The 21763-nt window shown below is 34.1% G+C and overlaps 1 protein-coding gene across 1 annotated transcript; it reads left to right on the top strand.

The window, feature by feature from the left end:
• Positions 1-233: 233 nt before the first annotated feature.
• LOC149076482 (CAAX prenyl protease 1 homolog) lies at positions 234-18015 on the top strand. Its single transcript, XM_089244053.1, has 10 exons — positions 234-516; positions 2044-2190; positions 3664-3750; positions 3928-4044; positions 4484-4636; positions 6523-6664; positions 7844-8010; positions 10429-10533; positions 13354-13497; positions 17507-18015. Exons 1-10 carry the CDS (start codon positions 355-357, stop codon positions 17723-17725), a joined length of 1443 nt encoding a protein of 480 aa, XP_089100179.1. The 5' UTR covers positions 234-354; the 3' UTR covers positions 17726-18015.
• Positions 18016-21763: the final 3748 nt, after the last annotated feature.

Here is a 21763-nt window from a genome sequence, read left to right as displayed (position 1 = left end):
GAGAGCATTTCCCTTCCCATGCCCTTCCGTTTCACCAACCATGATGCCTGGGGGGGGGGGGGATGGGGCATGAGCAAGATTACATTAAAATATGGTACTCTCCCAAGAAAAACGGGTCGTATGGTCTATCACGATGAGACCACCAATCATTTTGGTGACGTCATGATCGTATTCAATAATGAGTTTTGAACGTGCTCGAGCTAGACTTGAGGTTCGTTCCTCCTTTCTCCCTTACCGTTTCGAACGTTTTTGATTAGGAAAAAGGAAAAAAATAACAGCGTTGCCGGTATAATAATAATATTTAAGAAGTGCAGAAAATTGTAAATTTTATAAAGTGACGACGTAATTAGTGAGATGGAGAGCGTAATCAAAGCGTGGACTTCGCTTTCGGACCTTCCGTACGTAGATTATGTGTCGACGGTCGTTCCTTTGTCTACGCCTCAAGATGTTTTCAGGATCATCATCTTCATGACAGTTGTCGTCTACATCTGGGAATCCTACTTATCTCTGAGACAGGTAGGGAGCGTGATCCATCTCCGAGGAAGCCTTCTCTTCCATCGAGTGATGTATAACTGACGTTACCTGCATTTACATAACATGTTATTATTATTTAAATTATACATGAGTGTGGAGATCATCGTTGTAGGTTTGGTTTTCTCTAGCTGAAAGCGGGACCGTAACTAGGGAAGGACGAGTGGGTCTAGTGACCTGGATGCTGCAGCGGTGTCCGGGCACTGAATCCAGTCTTTGTTTGCTCAAAATTAGGAGGCCACAGTGAGTTTGTTTCAACAGCATCATGGGGGCCCCCCTCTATCGTGCTGGAAGTATCTAAGTTTAGAAAAATACGAGGCATAACACTACACTAACAGGAGGCTCACAATAACTAAAGCTATGTTTTCTGCGTTGCTTGCAACGTGAATCTCCCAGCACAACTCTCCGTCCACTCACCAATAGGAAAAGCAGTGTGACTGTTTCCTACAGAGCACCTCACGGTAGCGCTTTACTTTAGGCGTGATTGGCAGACTGGTTCTGGAGGAGTCAAATGCATCTTACTTCGCGCCAATCTTCTCTGCATTTTTGTTGTGTTTATTTAGTATGGTTTTTTGTGCAAAATGGCAAAAATACATGCATATGCAGACAACTGAATGGTTAATGTGCCATGTTAGGAAAACAACTGTGTAGCATGATAAAATTACATTGCAAAAAGGGTCCTATTTGATTTACTTGGTGCTAAAAACCTTCCTGGGGAAACCGAGCTTAACTGGTATAGTTCTCCAAGCACAAGATAAAAATTGGCTACATCATGTCAGACAATTTCAGTTACTTTTCTTTTAGGTTAGCAATTGCCTATCTAGAATCGCTCATCAGAGACTGATCTCTTTTCAATTTGCTTCTCCTCTTAGAAAAGCATAGAATCCTCTGACATGATGTGGCGGGACATAGCCAAATGTCATCTTGAAGTTGGGAACTATAACCTGACTAAACACTACACTAACCGGCTATGACGAAACAGGAGACATTTAAAATGGTGATTCATGACTTCAAGAAAATTTGATTAGACAAAAAAGACGCTAATTGGTATGGCTGTAACGAAAGATTACCATTTTTTTTTTTTTTCCAAACATCAAAATCCTATAAATTAAATATAGCTGCCATAAAATTACACAATATTCAAATAAACACAATAGCCCAAAATGCGAAAAGGTAATATCAAAATCAGTCAGCTCTGACCAAATTATTTGTACCGATCAGTGTTGAAATATTTTATCACATAATTTTTCAAGTCTGGGAATTGGAGGCCTATGTTTTTTTCTTAATGCCAATAGCAGTAGAACATGTGCACCTGATGATGCCAAATATTGTTAACGGGTAACAAATTAGACTTATGTAATTATTTTGCATTAATAGATTTTCATGTTATCCAAAGTATTTAAAATGTTTTTCACTCCAATATCCTTCTTTGACAGGACCATATGCTTGTTTCGCTTGAAAATAATGAAAGATTTATTCTTATCCATGCATTAATTGTTTATACTCTTCCAGCGTTTCCTATGTATGAGGACTACATCTGTCCCACAAGAGCTTGCTGGTGTCATGGATCAAGTCACTTTCAACAAGGCCCGACATTATCACCTGGACAAAATGAACTTCGGTTTAATATATGGACTCTTTGATGAAATTCTCCATTTGGTTAGTTTCGTGCTTTTCTTACTTAAATTATGTGTGTCGATTCCTGTATTATTTGAAAATAAAGCATACATGCTCACTAGAGATAGGACGAATATTTGACTGCCATTCGGTATTCTGCCCTCTTTCTAAATATTCGGTTCGACTGAATGATGCTGAGGTATTCAGCTGAATATCTGTGTAAATCTAAGTGCAGCAAACTAATTTTAAAAAATTATATTAATTGAAATTTTTCCCATAAATCCAAAATTTACCGATTATATTTTACTGTGCGTTGTATATCCCCTCCATTAAAAAGGGCTGTGTCAAGATCAATTTCTAGGATAAAAAACTGAATTTCAGTCATTTAAAATTACCAATAATTTTATTTTTAATTAAAAACATCTTAAAGGGACCAAGAAATGCTTGAAGCTAATTAACAACATGGAATTTGCTAATATCATAATTTTTGATTTTGTACAGAAGGCTGATGAGAATTATTTGTTTTCTCTGGTTTGATGAGACAAGTAAGTTTGGAAGACACTGAGTTAACACTAGAACAGCGGAAGCTGTCATTTTGATCGCAGAGCTACTTTGGCATGTGATTACACTCAAACTGTTTATCTTAGGTTGTTAAAATTTCATGACTTCACTGAAGTGGCGTGCGGTACATTTCCAGATCTTTTAAGTGATCAGTGTCATATTTACAGATGACTTAAGTGAACCACTGCATATCTCCAGATCACTTAAGTAAGGAACAAATTGGCATATTTTTGCAGATCACCTAAGCGACCCGCAATACATTCACAGATAACTCAAGCTACCCATAGCTCATTCACAGACAGGGTTTAAGCTGGATAAAAATTCCTTTTGCAAAAAAGTGAAAATGGGAGGAAAAGCTTTAGCAAAATGCTAAAAAGCTAATGTAATGATTGATGATTGGATGTCTACTCGTTTCATAGGCCTACCTCCTGTACGCATTTTTGATGCAAAAGTGGCTACTACTTCTTTTGCATTCTAAGATTTTCTTTTGCATTTTGCAAAAAATGCCACCGTAGCTTAAACCCTGATGTGCAGTGCTCGCTACTCAAGAAAGGTTGAAGACCCCCTTGCCCTATAACAATAGCACCTCTACAACGATATTTTTCTTGGACCACTGATTATCTTTATATCAAGGTTTCACTGTATATATTGCTGCATACCTGAAACATTTATTCATTGATGGATATAAAAGCAGAATAGCTTTGCAATAACATAAAGCAACTACAGTGAAACCCATTTGATAAATCATCACCATGCAATAAGAATGTAATAAGTATGGGGAACTCGTCAAATGGGAATATTTGAATATGGGGTGGGAAACCTTATTCTGGAAACAAAACCTTTTAAAGTGATTCACTGTATCTCATTTCATTGAATCAATTTTTATAATTTTTAAGTATATATATTAAATATATTTGTATAAGTAAATATATCAATGTTTTTCCACCAACGTAGATCATATTGTTCACAAGTGGTTACTCTTTGCTTTGGGAGCTGAGTGCAAAAGTCACAGCAAAATTTGGATATGGTCGTGAACATGAGGTTGGTTTGAAAAATCACTCAATTGATCATTATAGTTGATGAGATTTTGATTTTTTCATTAAAAAAAACCTTCCATATATCCTGATGTCAAGAATCTTTTTGAAAAAAAAAATGTTTACACGTTGAAGAAAATAGTCTATTGCATTCAAATCATAAATATTTCATTATTTTCTATAGGTAGCTCACACACTTGTGTTTGCATTCCTTGGAAGTGTTATTAGTACGATAATTGGATTGCCCTTCAGCATTTACGAGACGTTTGTGATTGAGGAAAGACATGGGTTCAATAAACAGGTCAGTTTTCATCTTGATTTGTTCATACTAGATTTTTCCAGTTACATGTTTTTCTAAAAACACTTTCATAAATTTGTATATATTCAAATTCGATTCCACTGAATCGTTTGATTATAATTAATTTATTTTTCATCCAAGAAAGAAGCTATAAAATATAGCCGAACCTGGTTAGTGTTAAAATCAAAATCATTACAAAATCATTGTTAGTGTTAATCAAAAAAAATTGAGGGAAATCTTTTACATTTACTTTATTGCTGTAAAATGAAAAATGCTTTACGTTGATGGGACCAAATACGTTGTACGTTTCATGTCGTGGTGTATCTCATGTTAATCAGGAGCAATTGTAGTAATATGGTTCACGCCCTTTAATGTTTATACTGTTTTTTTTAACTGCAGCGATACTAAGATAAGAGTTTCATCTTTTCTTTCCCATCCGTAGACTCCTGGATTTTATGCAAAAGACAAAGTGAAAAAATTCATTGTCACCCAAGCGATTGTGCTACCACTCATGGCTGCCATAATTTACATTGTAAAGATTGGAGGTGAATACTTCTTCGTGTATCTCTGGTTCTTCTGCGTGGTGGTATCTCTGGTAAGAACTCTACAGAACTTGTTCAAATTCGTTTTCCACTGTCCTAAAATACACATATTTTCTTTGGTCATCTATTGTCACGTTGCATAAAACTTAGTCCTTGACTGATATTGAATGTGTAAAAAATAAACCATTGTTTCCACTAGTGATAGATTAAATGATACTTAAAAAGCGATGGTTGTATCACAGATGCCCCTCACCTTATACCATTAATTTGTTCTGAAAATCAATTGGTAAAATTAGTTGAATTTGCCATGATAATGAGGTTTCTCCCAGAAGGTTAAAAAAAAAAATAGAATTGACACCCTGGCAGAAATAAGTTTCTGTGAATGAAATAAGCCACATACACAGTGAAACCTATCTAAGATGGAAAGTGTATGAGTCCGTTTTTAATCACGTGTCTAGAATGGAATCAAAAGATGGTTAGAGTGCTTTGTTATGTACCTTTATGAGACGGAAACCTAAAAAAATATTTTTCTCAACGTTCTGTTTTGTACAGGTTCCAGTGTTTCTGAAATTTTTCTATTATATGATAAATTTACTAGTTCTAGTAAATGTGTATCTTGGTTCTCCTGAAGAGACTAGGACTATATAAGCTGATAAAAAAATTTAATAAAGCAGTCTACATTCAGCTGACGCATAGCATTCTTCATGATCTGTAGCCAGACGCATTATCCGTTGCTCCACTGGCCCGTGTACAAAGATGTCATTCTCCATTATTTGTACAGGTATCTTTCACTTTATGGGATTTTGCTATAATACAATTTCGAAAAATTAATTTCAGAAGTTATGACCCATAAAATTTGGTCTATAGTTTGATTTTAGTTTTGAAATGGCCTTGTGCAAATTAGAAGTATGATATAATTAAAATAACAAAATCCGTTGGATTTGTTGATGTAGATGTGACATATATGGAAGAAACGATCAAATTCATCTCATCAGATCTGAGTAAATATCTTTCGGTAACAAAATTGACAATACCATCAGGATTTTAATCAAAATTGATCTCAATGAATCTAGAATTGTCATATCTGTAGTGTTTGGTCAGAACATGATATCTCCAAAACATGATTTTTTAATCTAAAAGTAAGTCTTGCTAATTATAACTAATTAAAGGTGAAATAAATGCACAAATGTGTACATACAGTTAAACAACATGCTAATGTATGATATTTTCATTTGTATTTGTGTGCATGCTTTATTTTTGATTTTTAAATGACAATGAAAATTCTTATATCCCAAAACTGATTTTAGAGTTATGTTCTGACTAAACACCACAGATATTTGCGAGGAATATTCACAGTTCTCTAGCTTTGCATCTAAAGTTTTTATAAAGAGATAAAAAATGCTACTTGTCAGCTGAATCTTTATTGCTTTCAGCCTATCATATCAGGCTCTTTGGTGGTGGTGGGGGGGGGGGAAATCTACGCTCACTAGAAACAATGTGAAGTAGTGAAAGCAGAAACAAGATATTAATCGAATTTGTTCATATATCCTAAATTATAATATTTAAAAATAACTAAATTATAAAGTAAATTATACTTTACTAAATTATAAATTTAGATAATTCATTCCAATTTTTTTTTTTTTGCTTCTGGTAATTGTTTTTGCTTTTTCTTATCCTTGAAGAAAACCCTATCCCCATCTTACTCATGATAAATTTAACTCACTGTGCATGATTTTGTCTTATGCGATTATTTTGTAGAATTGTGTAGAGCAAGATGGACTTTGTGGCTCATTCATATTGTTTGATTACGAATCAAAGATGATCATGAATTTGAGATGAATCGGGCCATTTTGATGACAATTTTTGTCATTGTCACTGAGTAGGTTTGTAGGGTTTTTCTTAAATCTGTAAATATAACAGCAATAACTAATCATTTCAGGTTCTTGTAACAGTTTATGCTGATTATATTGCTCCTCTGTTTGACAAGTTCACACCCTTGGCTGAAGGACCTCTGAAGAAAGAAATAGAGAGATTAGCTGAGAGTATTCATTTTCCTCTGAAAAAGATTTTTATCATTGAAGGTATTTTTTGACACATTGTTATGAATCGAGCAATTTTTTTGTTTAAAAAATTAAAATGATCCAATTACACTTGTCATATATTTTATATACTTAGCAAAAGTAGTTTAAAATTCAATTTTTTTTCAATTCTTTTTATTTCAAAAAATTATATACAATGAAACCTTGGAATAATGTTACTCTGCAGACAGGAAAGATATTATTGTAGAGGGATTATTGCCTTATCAAGAGGCAACATTATCATCACATGCTTTCAAATTTGTGCTTTTGTTGGCATCTTTTCTAAATCGTTGTAGTATTGCCAAAAAATGAGCTTTCAAGTATTTATTTGCTGCAAAAAATTGTAGCTAATTGGTTGACTTATAAAATTTAGTTCGGTACATTTCCCCTTACAAAGAGGTTCACTGCAATGCACTTTTATAGCTTGAACAAAAGTAGCAATACCAACAACCAGTCAAAGTTTGTCAAACAGCCAGCGTTAGTTCGGCTTTTTGGCATCTGAAATCAACAACATGAGTTGTATCTGCTTTGACCACACGTCCTTTTGCATCTGTATGTCCCATTTTGGGCACTAATTTGATTTGAGAGGAGTAATGACTTAACCTACTAGTTGGCGATGATTGACGACTTCATGCTAATTGGTGATAGCTTGCACAATGTCATGTTTTTGCCAAGGGGAGAAATCCCTATAATTTTACTTTCATTCATGGAAAATCCCCGCAATTTTACTTTCATGAAAAATCCCTTTTATATTTTTGTATGGAATTTTGATACTCATGAAAACCTCCCTAATTCTTATTCTTTAAATTGTCAACTATGCTATCCCAACCCTGATTAACATGCTACCAAGTTTGTCAAAATCAGATTAACCCTTGTTGCCACTCCCCAAGTGGCAGCAAAACAAATTATTAAAAATATTTCTGACCATATTTACAGCTTTCATAACTCTGACTCCCCACCTTTCCTCCATGTCATATGTTTGTGGCAAGAAGCAGGCATTTGGCACAGGGGATTTTAGTCTTTTGGCTCGACTCTGTAAATTGATGGACAGAATTAAACTATAAATTAATGCACAAAAGAAATTGTATCAGTAACCTTCAAGTTAGGATATATATATATATATATATATCATTGTTTACTTCTGTATAAATATGAAACTTCTTTAATATTTAAATTTTATAGGATCTAAAAGGTCTGCCCACAGCAATGCTTATTTGTATGGATTTTATAAGAACAAAAGGATTGTTCTGTTTGACACACTGCTTCACGATTATGCATCTAAAGAGGCAGAAAAAGATTCAAAGGATATTGAAACAGAAGAAGAAGAAGAAGAGAAAACATTCCAGAAAGTTAGTTGTTTGTAATATTAACCTATGGATAAAATTTTCATTTGTTTATTTTTATTTGTTAGATAAATGTTTTTAAGCATTTATTAAGAATCAAAATAGATGATGAAAAGAAGATCAAGTGCCTTTGCTTTTGCAGAATATAAAAACTAGCAAGGATAGGTTTCTATTTATTTTTGCTGCTATACGGTCAAACCTCTCTTTCTCAAAACTCTATATTCCAAAAGAAAAAATCCTTGCATTTACTGTACTAAATCAATGCATTTTCACCCTGTCTTGTATTTTTTAAACAACTCTCCCAAAGGCTATGATGGTAGTAAAAGAAAACACAGAAATATGTTTTCTTTTGTACATATCTAGCTTTTTTCCAGTGGTGAGAACAACTGATAAGAAAGGACATTTATGATAGTATTATAATCCATTGGAATGATGGATTTTGTGAATCATAGTCTGATACTAGGATTGACGGGTAGGAGGTAGTTTGCTTTGAAAAGTATAATGGCAAATAGACGAGAGGTCGAATGTGGGCTATCACTTGCCCCCCACCCATTTCATTCTAAGAATTTATATTCGCTTATGCTCCTGGCATAGGTACACAAAACTGATGCTTGGTTGTAAAAAATTAATATAAAAAAAATTACACTTATTGAAGGATAGTCACACTACTGATATTCTGGGTTTCATTGATGGCAGAAATACTGTAGAACCTTGATTGTCTAGGCTAATTTTGGGGGAAGATTTTGTATCACTGGGGCTCAGATTTTTATGCCCTAAAGATGAAACGTTGTTGCTGATAAGGCTAAAAACTGAATTTACCGATCAGCAATGATGTTTCATCTTTAGGGGCATAAAAATCTGAGCCCTAGGTGATCACAAATAACCAAAAAACACAGTTATACTTTTCTTGTCAGCCATTCTGCACAGTTGTAAAATATACTAAGAGAATGCCACAAACAAGAAATAGCATTGATCCAGCCAATGAGCCATGTGTCCACATCCAAAGTTACACCAATTCTTGTACCTTATCTTTCAATTGTAAAGAAAAAGCAATCCATTTCCACTAACTTCCTGGCATTTCCTGTAATTGGCTGTAAATCTTCAAGTGCCGATTGCACCAGAACAATGTCTGGTTCTTATATGTGCACATGGGGGCTGCCATTTCATTGTATTGAAATGGGGGTCGTATATGAGAATGGGGAGGGGCAATGGTTCTATAAAAGAATGAATAAATCCAGTTCTACAAAATGGAAATGTTTGTTTTCATTTTAACCTTCACAAAATCTTGCATAATCCATGAAAAAAAAGAAAAAACCACCGTTAATAGGAAAGAGACGAGCATGAAATTTTCATAGTATGGTTAATATGCGCACTGATAATCAAGGTTCTACTACTCTAAGCGGGAAATTGTTTCAAGTGAGAATGTTGTAAATGGAATCCACTGTGTTTAGATTCTATAACATTGACGATATTGAGAAAATTCCCATGAATAGACAAGAAAATTTTAAAAAATGTTGGTTTTTTTTCAAGGTTGTTCATTCAGGTAATATGGAATACTATGTTTTTTCTCTGCCTTCGGGTATGGCCTCCAAGTGGCACAGGATAAACACCAAAATCCTCAAATGATAGTATAGAGTCTGTGTGGCTCGGTTGTCATTATCATTACAGCTGCTATAGGAAAATATTTGTTTTTTCAACTTCCAGAAATTTACTTTCAATTTAATAATTAAATTAAATTATTGGAAATGTGCCCAATAATTTGAAACTAAGCACAGTGTACCTTACAAGTGTTGTATTTTAATTGTGTGTGTTAATTTTTAGCCAGCAATTCTCTCCATTTAGATAGAGGTCTATTTTTTCACAGATGGTAGTGTTGAGTAATATGGAATAATATAAGTATTATCTGAGTCAGGCTAGAATATCTCTTCAAGGTGGAAAGTTTAAGATAGAAAAGGTCTAGAAATGATGTATGTCCCGTTATCTGTGGGTCCACCTCAACTGTTTTGGGACAGAATAGGGAGATTGCAATTTCGCCTCTTGTAAATAGACTATGACATCATCAACAACTATGAAAACAAACGATGAAATTTTAGTTTTTCATTGTCATAGACTCATTAAATCTTGTTTTTGATCAATTCGAGTTAGTTTTCTTGATTTTGAACTCCTTTATTCCATAAAATGATTTTTTAAATGTCTTTTTTTCTTAGTTATAATACTAATTTTTAAATATATGATACACTTGTCAATGCAAAGACAAGAAACCAAATTTTATAGAAATACAGGTTTCAGGTATGTTTCAAATTGGAATAATAAAAAAAATTAGAGTGATATCCCATATTACCCAAATTTACTATGTATGTGGTTCTGCATATTAATGTTTTAGCCTTCTCCACATCAGAATTTATATGATACTTGACATTTCAGGTTAAAAAGACCGGATGCAGTGACGATGAGATTCTTGCTATACTGGCACATGAATTTGGACATTGGAAGTTCAGCCACGTTCTTAAAAATATTATTATTGCCCAGGTACACCTTTCTTTTTGTTGTTTGGATTTCTGAAAACTTTTTTTATTTCTTATCAGTGTTGTCTGAAATAATACACATGTGAAATTGCTATTAATTTATTGCTATTATTAGCTTCTCTAGCATCGTCTGTGATGGGATGCAAATCTACAAATGTAGATTGGCCCAAGAGCAATGTGTGGTCTTTATCTGTCTATGAATCGTTATGAACTAATAGGTGCCAATGTCTCTGATTTATCCAGAAGCTTTCTGTTTTGTTTTTTTTCCCCTTTTTTAGCCTTATTAAAATCTTTCGGCTAGAAACCACATTCTTCCAATTTTCCTCTTTATAGAAAAATCCTCAAATTCTGTTTCTAGAAAATGAAAAATCCAGAGAGAAAATACTCCTTCAGTACTTGTAATGTTAGGCTGATTATGTTTCTTTAAGGAAAATATAGGAAATTAGGATTCCAAATATGGGAAATCAGCAATTGCTGCCAAGTATGATACTAAAGTTGAACAAAGTTGCCAATCATTGCTTAAATTGCTAGTATTGGGTAATAAGAACTGCTGCAAATCACAGTGGATTACAATGTACCCTACATAGAAAAACATTAATCAAGACATGTGAGATACAATATAATATTTAGTCATAATTTTAAGCTGGAAAAATAATTTGTCCTTCATTTCAGCAGAGGCTTCATTGAAAATATGGAAAACACAAGGGACATTTTCATGTTAAAAAAAACCTGGATGCAAAAAGTACAGAAATGCAAAATCCTGGTAAAAAAACGAGTAATGTAGTCACCCTATTATGCAATCCTAAAAATCCCAGTTCTCCCTTTTATTTTTCTGACGTTTTATTCAGTGCGAAATATTTCATCACATGATAAATTTCAGATTTTTCAAGTCTGGGAATCGGCACCTACAGAAATATAATATTCCCCATCTGTTCTGTAAAAAAAAATGCATCAGCAATTATTGCCCGGAAGTAGTTCTCTTTTTCTATGATTTATGCATTGACTTCATTTTGTTATAACGATTCCCCTGGTGAAATTTTTTGGACCTTGCACAAACACTATTAAAAAATAAAAAACAATGTTACTTGTGTTAGTATAATAGTGATCAATTATCGGATATAGAAAATGTTTCTCTTGAGCGTGTATGTAAAATAATCTAATAAGCTTTTATGTCAAATCTCAGTTTATTTGTAAATGATGACAATGTTCTCTCTAATTTTATTTTGCCTACACAGACCGTTTTTTCTCTTCATGGAATATTAATATAATCTAGCCCGAATATAACAAAGGCACTCAAGAACATGAAAAACATTTGCGATATCCGATATTTATTATAACCGGTGCACTATAAATACTTCTGTTCAATGAGAGGAATCCACTTGAAAGCAGCGTTTCTCGATCTGTGGGTCCACAGATTAGAGGTTGTCTGCAAAGATGGCACAGCTGATCCTCAGACGAACTTGAAAATTTTATTAAAATTATTCACATGTGTTATAAAAATAATAGCAATATTTATAAAGGTTTGAATAAAATATTAGACCCATACACTGTAAGTCAGTAGTTCTCAAAGTATGCATTGCATACAGTTCTGTATGTCAGAAGCAAGCTGTCAATATTGGTGTGTGCATGTTCAGTGCTTTGAAACGATTCTTTATTAGACTATTGTGTGAAGTTGGGGGTAAACATTAACTGAAGCAAGAAAGCCATAAGTAGCAAATATTTAAGAACCACTGCCATAAATGGGCCATCAAACTGTTACAGAATTTTAGTGGTCCTGGGTGTTATAAAAACCGAAACGCTAACATTAATGAAACTTGGGTTATGCCAATCCCCCCCCCCCCTTTATTTGAGTGGGTCTGGGAATGGGCAGAACCAGCGCTATCTATAGCTAGAGATCACCATCTAGATACAGATGGCACTCACCCATAGCCTTTCTCTGACTAGTGCATGAATGAATGCATGCCAGAACTTTGCCACGTGACTTATCGTATTATCTCTTTCAGTCTAGTTTCATGTCATAGTCTGGAACACTTTGTTTGTTTTAAATTTTAAAAAAAGAAAATGTACAAATAGCATATAACTATATTTTCTTAGACAATTTGGTACTGTAGCAATTAACAAATTTTGTTGTGATAACAGATATGATGAATGAATGAATGAGTTGGGAGTTGATGAAATAGAGTACAGTAGTACTTCACAACTTGGTTTAGTTTTTGAAAAACAATTTGATTTTATCATTTTTAATTATGAAAAAAAATCATATTGTGCCAAAAACATCATTATCTGATATTTATAAATATGATAATTTGTTATTCTGATATTTTTAACGCTATTTTGGTATTGCAGGTTCACTGGGATTGAAAAAAAAAATTAGTTATAACCAATACTTCATAATATCTGATCATCAGGTTTGACTATGTTACATATAGTGTATTTAGAAATTTTGTGTGTGTGCTGAAGCATGTAGCCTTGCACATGCACATAGCTTAAAAAGAAAATTGTATTTTAATAGAATTGGGGGGGGGGGGGGGGTTGGCACCTGATAATAATGTAATGTTATTTATAACTCATTAAATCTTTCTATACTTTCAGGTGATGTTGTCATTGCAATACTTGGATAAATTACTTCAAAAAAAAATTAATTAAAACAACCCCTTTCTGTGAAATTTATTCATAAGAAAGTGATAAACTAAAATCTTTCAAAATTTCTTCTCAAAACACCAGCCCAATTTCAATAGCAGAGATTTTTTTAATAGTTTTTGTCTGCATGATTAGGTTCTTTTCAGATAATTATCAAAATTTGTTTTTTCTTTACTTTTATCAGGCCAACTTCTTTCTCTGCTTCATTGTCTTCTCAATGCTATTTAAGAACAGAACCCTGTACCAGGCATTTGGTTTTTATCGAGATCAACCTGTGCTTATTGGTCTATACATTGTGTTTCAGTTTGTTTTCACTCCATACAATGAGGTGAGTACTACATAATTATATTGGTGCATATTAGCCAGTGTTTCCATGATTTCTGAAAAATTAATAATGATTAGAACGTGTTGAATTGAAATTAACAAATATTTTTAAAATATTTTATTTTCTGAGGATATACAGTAAAACTTCTCTTTTTTGCAAACACTCACAGGACAAAAAAATTTGCCCTTAAAAGAGAGATGGCCGCACCAGTAAAATACAGTAACTTGCCAGTAAAGTTCAGTGAACTGTAAAATACAGTATTAACAACAATAGCTGGAAATACTTATTTTTTTCAGATGAACAAAATTCTGACAATATAAGATGCATTCAAGTTTGTGAAAGGGCACAATTTTTGTGTAGATAGACAATTGAAATAGCAAAAGAAGTATTTAACAGTATTTGCATACTGAATTCACATCTTTTGGAAAAACTGATCAATCAGTGTTTGGGTGGGTTTTGTTGAGTATTCCAAGCAATCATTTCTTCAAAAATCATTAGTTGAATACCCCTTGATAATTTTTGGCATTTTTTAACTACATTCTTCGCACACTTCATCATTGACATCAGCAGATTCGCCTCGCAAATTCTTAAATACAACTTAGTGATGCACATGAAAATAATCCAACTAACCATTTGAAAACTTTGAAGTTGATTAGTCTGAATTCTTCTGCATCTTTTCGAGTTTTTTCTTGTAGAATCGGGTCGGAAACACAAGTAACACACAATTTTTGCTGAAACAAAGCAATCGTAATCACAACTACATCTATAACAAGTCCTGTCTTTGGAAATTTATTTTTTCTAGCCTGATATCCATTTTTAGCCGTTCTCCATGCCAATGTTTCTTTTGCTTCAAAGTGGAACATACGTGTCCTTCCGACATCAAATTCATTTGCAAAAGTACAAACGCCCACCTTATGTTTTTACTATATTTGTTAACATAAATTTTTTTATTTTCAAAATCTCTTCTCTTAGTGATGGAGAGCAACGATAATATATATGGGGTGCATAGATAGCAGGGTGTATATAGTATTTTACTGGCAAAACCTGATTCTAAAGATATACTTCCAATTAGAAAAAGGATCCAAATAATGTGTAATACTGGAAAAAAAGTCATTCATCTTTCATGGTGCAAGGGGTTGTATAGTTATTAAAATATGAAAATTAGCTTTTTATACAGTCCCTGTGTGCTCAAGAACCCAATTAGAAAGATTTTGCTTTGTCTCTCCTGATGCCAACCAATATTCATCTCAATGAATATTGCATTTAGAAACATGGAATTTTTTTATGGCATCAAGAAAGACAGGGCAACAACTTTGCAATTGGGTTCTTGAGTACAGGGTGTTCATACAAAAAGTTAACATCTTTAGTTTAATAACTATGCAACCCCTTGAAACATGAATGGCATATCTGAGTACTACACTTTATTTGGATACTTTTTTCCAATTGGAAGTATGTCTCTGGGATGTACAAGTTCACCAATATAAATACCATATGCCCTGTAACCTATGCACCCTGTATATATATAATTAGAACTAGCCATATTAAAAGCGTGAAATCATGTGAGATATATAACTGCAACCAGCAAACTGGTATCAGAGCCCCAAAGCAGAAAATGCAAAAATCTGATGTACATCGAGAACAATATGGAAGAATTTTAAGAAAAGCGTAGAAAACACTATTATGGGGATTTTTGCTGCAGAACATTCCCAGTCAGCATGTTGCAGAACAAGGCAAAATATTCGGCTTTGGGGCATCAGAGTTGCCAAACATTAACAGATTTCATTGAAAAGTAGTAAAAAAGCAAGCAAATATTAGAACTTGTGTGCTGCCATTTAGTGAGCATAATTTGAACCAAAATTGCAACTATTGGTATCCGTACTGGTGTTTTTAGTACAATGGAATGAATGATGAAAACAGTGTACATGACCATATCTGAGGATGACCGTTAAGCAGGGGTTTGAAATACATTATTTAAATAGACTTTTTGCCAGGATATTTTTATGTGGCTGTAAAACAGGAGTGACATCATCTTAGGGGTGAACTTTAAGAGAGGTTTATATACAGGGAGTGGGTCTAAAAGTCTTGACCTGTTTTGATAAAAAATATTTTAAAAATGCTGTTGAAGACAGACAAAGGGCTTAAAGAATTTGAAAGCGATGGTTTCAATTTTTTTTTTTTACTTACTAAAAAATTTTTGCGTGCTCACCTTTAGTGACAAGGAGAATGTCAAACCTATATAGCATTTCTTGCCATGTTATTTATGACGGCTCTCCATTGAAGAGCCGAAACACACCGACCATTTGACCAATTGAATTTGTCTTGAAAACGTGGCAATTTTTGTATAAAAATTATTTCATTTTTATTTACAATAACTCCAGAAGGCATGAAATGCACTTATACTGGAAAAAAAATAATAGTCAGGATGGCATTTCGCATACAGAGTTAGGTTGAAATCCTCAATAGTGGAAGCAAATCTTGCATAGGAGGCGTATACAAGTTCTGAAGGAAGACTGTTCCATATTCTCGCCACACGGCATCTATATCTGTAGAAAAAGCAATCCCTTCTGGCCGTTGGTATTCTTATTTGGAAGTGATCCTCCGTAGGTTAACTCACCTGTCTATGATTTCGAAGAAAGGTTCTCTCGATGGTAGATAAACAATTTGGTGCCGCTGTGGTGGTTGAGTGGTTATAGTGATGGACTCGCATCGCGGGGACCCGGGTTCGAGCCCCACCGTCGCCACAGTGGTGGTCGGCTGAAGTTGGTTTTCTGTGGTTCCCAACTTCGAGGCGCAAATGCGAGCCGATCTCCCCGTTAAAAAGTCTCGCCACAGAGAGCAACAGACCTACAAACAGTACAAATATTCAGTCACGACACATCACTCACTTCACTTCTGAGATATAGATGGCAGCACTGAAAAATCATACACAACACTTGATATGCACTCAGACTGTTAGGTACACACAATTACACTTCCGGCACAACTCACTAGGTAGAAAATTGCCTATGGCGATAGACCTGAGTTGTGCTCGGTTAAAAAAAAAAAAAAAAAAACAATTTGGTGAGTACTAGTTTGTAGCACATCTTCAGATCTGCGGCGATTCTACGCCATTCCAGCAAGTGCAAACCCAGAAATTGAAGTCCCTGGCAATAAGACAGACCGCTTATGCCTGATATTTGTTTAGTAAACGACCTCTGTGGCTTTTCTAGGAGCTTTATGTCCTTGATTTTGTAAGGGCTCCAAACTTGCGAACAGAACTCCAGAGTCGTGCGAATGTACACACAGAAAGCATATGGCAACGAATGCTCATCACACGGTATGCCGTAATAACATATATGAAATTCTATTAGCTTTGCAGACTATGCCATGATAATGATCAGCGAAATCCAGAATGCAGCTCATTGCAGTACCTAAATCCACGCATGTATCCAATTGCTGTAACGTTTCATTACCTAGTTGATAATATTCAGGATCGGTGCGTCTGATTCACTTTACTTATTCTTTTGCCTTGATGAAATAAAATTGACTTCAATGTAGAAGAGTGTGTTTCCGCCAACATTTTCTCAATATTTAAAAATATTGCTTCTTCTTTATGATTGAAAATGTAATCTTTTCAGACCAGAGCATTCATTTTTTTTTTTGGATTTTTAAAATGTTTTTGCATTTTTGATACTCAAAAAATGCATCAGAAACATAAATGTCAGCAAATCTATTTTTACAAATTTTCAATTTTTTTTGTGAAGAAATAATTACTGTGCTCAATTTTTTTTTATCCATGATGCAGGGTATATTTATCTTCTCATACAATTTTTTCTGGAATTTTATTGTGAAATTTTATGTAATAAATCTCAGTTTCCCCAGAAGGCACTTTCTTCTGGAAGTCATCTTAAAAACCTTCTGAAAATTCAGCTTTAAGTGCCGCCTTCACAGTAAATGTGAAGCAATTGCTGTGAGTATATTTTTTCAGTATTAATTTTGCTTCCGAATTAAAGAGCGGTTTATCTCACTATAGGCAATTTCATTCCTGATGACCTACTTATCGAGACGTTTTGAATTCCAAGCCGATTTCTATGCCAAGATGCTTAACCGAGCTGCAGATCTTCGCAGTGCTCTCATCAAAATCAACAAGGACAACCTTAATTTCCCTGTGTACGATTGGCTGTATTCTACCTGGAATCATTCTCACCCAACATTGCTTCAGCGTATCAAGGCACTGGGAAAAATCGATTGATCATCATTATTCATTGATTAACTCGCAGGAATTATTTTTTGTATTATTGAGTCATTCAATTTTTCATAAGTTTTATTGCTTTAAAGTCTTGTGTGTTTCCAGTGTTAATCTACATGTGAATTGTCGAATTTTTGTTTTATTCAAGTGTTCTGTGTGCTGAAATTAAAAAAAAAGATTTTTTTTGTATACAATTGATGACCGTTTCCTTTCTCTATTTTTAAAATTTACAGCACATAAAGCACAACTTCATGGTTTGGAAATTAATATTCCTTAAAAATTATTGAAAATTCAAGTTACAGATTTTTTATTCATAAAAAATACAGTATATTACTCAAGGAATTAAAATTACTGCAAGATATCGAAAAAATGAATTATACAAGATTTACAGAAGACTGGATGTTGTGAAGATATTTGTTATTTGAGATGTTAATTTTTTTAAGGAAGGAAAAAACTCATCTCTGCCTCTACCGGGAGTCGAACCCGGGTCCCTCGATTGCCGGACGAGTGCTCTGACCACTAAGCTACAGAGGAGATAGAGATTTTCCTTCGCTAGAACGTATATATGCCGAACGGAACCGTGCAATGGACGGTGAAACCGATCAGCTAATAGCTCATGGACGACGAGCCACCAGAGGGCTATATATATGACATGAATGTCGCTCTCCACTTGTTCCTTAAAAAATTAACATCTCAAATAACAAATATCTTTCCTTAAAAAATTAACATCTCAAATAACAAATATCTTCACAACATCCAGTCTTCTGTAAATCTTGTATTAACAAGTGGAGAGCGACATTCATGTCAAATGAATTATAGTTGGTTTGAGAATGTCTAGAAGTTGAACTGTGGTTGTATTATGTACATCAAGAGTGGCCAACAGTTGGCCCATCAGGTGATCTTGTGTGACCTGCGACTAGAATAAGATTAAAATATATTACATTTATTTCCTTATTATTTAAGCTATATCATTTTCCGCAGCAGTCCCAATTAGCAGACTTCACATTCGTTATGTATAGTAATTAGCTATGTTCTGATCACAGTGCCTCTTCGTACATAACATTACTCTTAGAGTGTTATGAGCATTTTTTTCTCATTTCTTTCTGTCACATTGGGCAAGTTGCTTTTTTTTTTCTTCTCTGTATTTGTAGCTAAATGCATATTTGTTCTGCTCATGGTGACAAAACTTTTTCGAAGTAGATACCAATTCACAATGACACCACAAAATTACAACCAACTAGGCTACACATATCCTAATAATTCCAAGGAGCAAAAATGTGGCATACGGGATGGTTGGGTTCCATTGAACAAGAGAGTTCCACGCACAAACATGACTTTTTGTGTTGAAAACAGAGAAGCAGCATTTCACATTGAGGCAGACTAAAACTTTCTCAAACCAAAATACTGTACTGATATTCACTTCAAGGAGGTAACTGAAGTAATAAGAATACATGCATCGTAAATCTTGTTCTGTGTAATCTCTTGATTATACAAGAGAAGCACAAGGTAATGATGTGTGTGCTTTCAAATCTTAGATAGTCCATTTTATTTCTGGCACTATCACGGGTGTACCCATGATAGTCAATACTATCCCCATGAATGGCTTTTGGCGTGCTTTCCATCCCAATAATAAAGTCCTTTCAAAGTCTACCGGTGCATGAATCAATTCCTTGAGCGTCAATTTGACCCACACGCCCCCATTTGTTGCAAAATCAAAAGTAAGAGATAAAGTTGATTTCATAAAAATGTAAAAAAAACATTCCGTAAAAATTCAAACTATAGACATAATTAAATAGACTAATTTGCAAAATAAACATTAATTTTAGATGCATTGCATCTACTACCTGGGAACCAGAAAAACAATGAATATGTGTCAGTTAATGAAAAAGTGGAGCTCATGGTAAAATTTTTAATGACTAAGTTACCTATTTTTCACCACATTACTTATGGCGGACACAGATCTGCGAGTTTTCTGAGTAGTTTTATGGATGTGCAACTTATACACCAGAGTGTTGTCCCTGGTGTGGCCCACAACACTGCAGCTGAGCATTGTGTTGGCCCTTGAATAGTGAGAAGTTTGCCTCCCCTGTTATGCATCATTAGTTTACTATTTTTGTCATCAAGTTTGCTGTATATGCAAGTTTTGTTCCCCAATAATGACATCTCACAGAACTGAAGGAGTTGCTGGTTACATTTTTTTGTAGAAAAAAAAATTGATTTTTCTATTTTGCATCTCTCTAATTTATTATTATTGATTTCATTTCTACCCCATCTATGAATCAGTGAATAATTAATTTTTTAAAATATTTAATTTCCTTTGGATAATCCGCAGAGGTGAATTTCGCTACTTTGAGAAAAAAATTCATATGGTCCACAGAAGCATGTAAGTAGTATGTGAAAATCTAATTCACAAAAAATGACGAAATGTTATGGAATTCGGTTAAGAGGTGGTGTTTTTGCTACAGAAACATGTCGAAAAATGCCAATTCTTCTATACTCATCCATGCGCCATCTATACGTTTTCAATAAATTATTTTTTGCAAATTTTTAAAATAGTTTCTATTTTTTATTATTTTTATTTAGTTTTGAAAAAATTATTTTTAAAATAATTTCTACTCAAACTTCTCAGAAAAAAATTGACAGATAAGACGCAGCGGTATAAATCAGCACTTAATAATTCCGATGTTTTTTACTCGTAATTCGTGTGCATATCTATTGGGGGCACCCTGTGCATACTACTACTTTTTACGACTACAATCATTTTTTTTGGATGAATTTTTTTTACTTTTACTTTTTTACTTTTACTACTAATTTTAAGCTATTTACATTTGGTACTATTAAGGTATCTGCTGACAGTATAGTCATTTATAAAAAAAAATAAATAGATCATCCTTAATACAGTGTCACATAAATTCATGAATAATTAAAAAAAATGAAGGAATTGTTATATTTGAATGCGGTTTACAAATGAGTTATTCTCACAAAAGGGTTTTTCCCCTTGGTACAGAAAAAAAATTTAGTTCAAATTTTTGTCATTTGAGGGGTCAGGGAAACCAGTCCAGCAGGAGTGATTGAACCTTCGATATCTCTCTGTGTTTGAAAGCTTCATAAAGTTGCGACAGATGGCTCATGGCTGAGGTAGAACTTCAATAGTGCTTTATCTACCAATGTCAACATCACAATGAAAAACCTTGCTTAAAGCGCTAGTAACAGGAAAATTCAGAGAAATGAACTGTTAATTGTACACAGAGCATTTTATCGGATTTGCATATTTCCAACAATTTGCTTTCGTGCACCACCTTCTATCAACAAAAATTTGAGCAATTTTTTTCTTTTGTAGCCTATCAAAAAAAACTCCCTTTGTGAGAATAACTTTTTCACAAACCATATTCAAATATACAGATTCTTCAATTTTCATGAATATTTGAACTATTGTATTTACGAATTTATGGAACACTGTCATGGCCCCCACAAGGGTTGGGCTGACGGCCTAGAAAAAAAGAATTACCATATTTTTTTTTTCATGCTATTAATTCACTCGCCAAAGATCCCATCCGAGAAGCCCTTCTCCAGGATGGGACTATGCACCCTGTTTACAATCGTTTAAAATTTCCTCCATACATACTACTACTTACCGTTTAAGCTGCAATGACAAGATATCTCGTCTCCATGAAAGCTTATTTCAGCGTGTGCAAACCCAGAAGTTTTGTAAAGGAGATTTCCTAATGAAAACTTCCCCCCACAGTTCGCACCTGCTGGAAATCGAAAGAAAGATATGGAATTTTGAGGGGAGGTTTAGTAATTTCTTAACTTTTTTTTTTTTCAAACCGAGCACAACTCAGGTCTATTGCCATAGGCAATTTACTACCTAGTGAGTTGTGCCAGAAGTGTAAGTGCGTGTACCTAACAGTCTGAGTGCGTATCTAGTGTTGTGTATGATTTTTCAGTGCTGCCATCTATATCTCAGAAGTGAAGTGAGTGATGTGTAGTGACTGAATATTTGTACAGTTTGTAGTACTGTTGCTCTCTGTGGCGAGACTT

This window comes from Pholcus phalangioides, unplaced genomic scaffold (assembly GCF_987345545.1).
Source record: "Pholcus phalangioides strain wild (caught in Gottingen) unplaced genomic scaffold, Ppha-v1.0 ptg000015l_1, whole genome shotgun sequence".
Lineage (NCBI taxonomy): Eukaryota > Metazoa > Arthropoda > Arachnida > Araneae > Pholcidae > Pholcus > Pholcus phalangioides.
Note: the sequence above shows the minus strand (reverse complement) of the source record. Positions and strands in the feature narration are given on the sequence as shown.

Bases quoted from the DNA above. Each gene is read 5' to 3' on its own strand.
- LOC149076482 (XM_089244053.1), top strand. From the start codon at position 355: ATGGAGAGCGTAATCAAAGCGTGGACTTCGCTTTCGGACCTTCCGTAC. The intron at 2,191-3,663 runs GTTAGTTTCGTG...CCACCAACGTAG, and splicing joins TTGATGAAATTCTCCATTTG to ATCATATTGTTCACAAGTGG. The intron at 13,498-17,506 runs GTGAGTACTACA...ATCTCACTATAG, and splicing joins TTTTCACTCCATACAATGAG to GCAATTTCATTCCTGATGAC.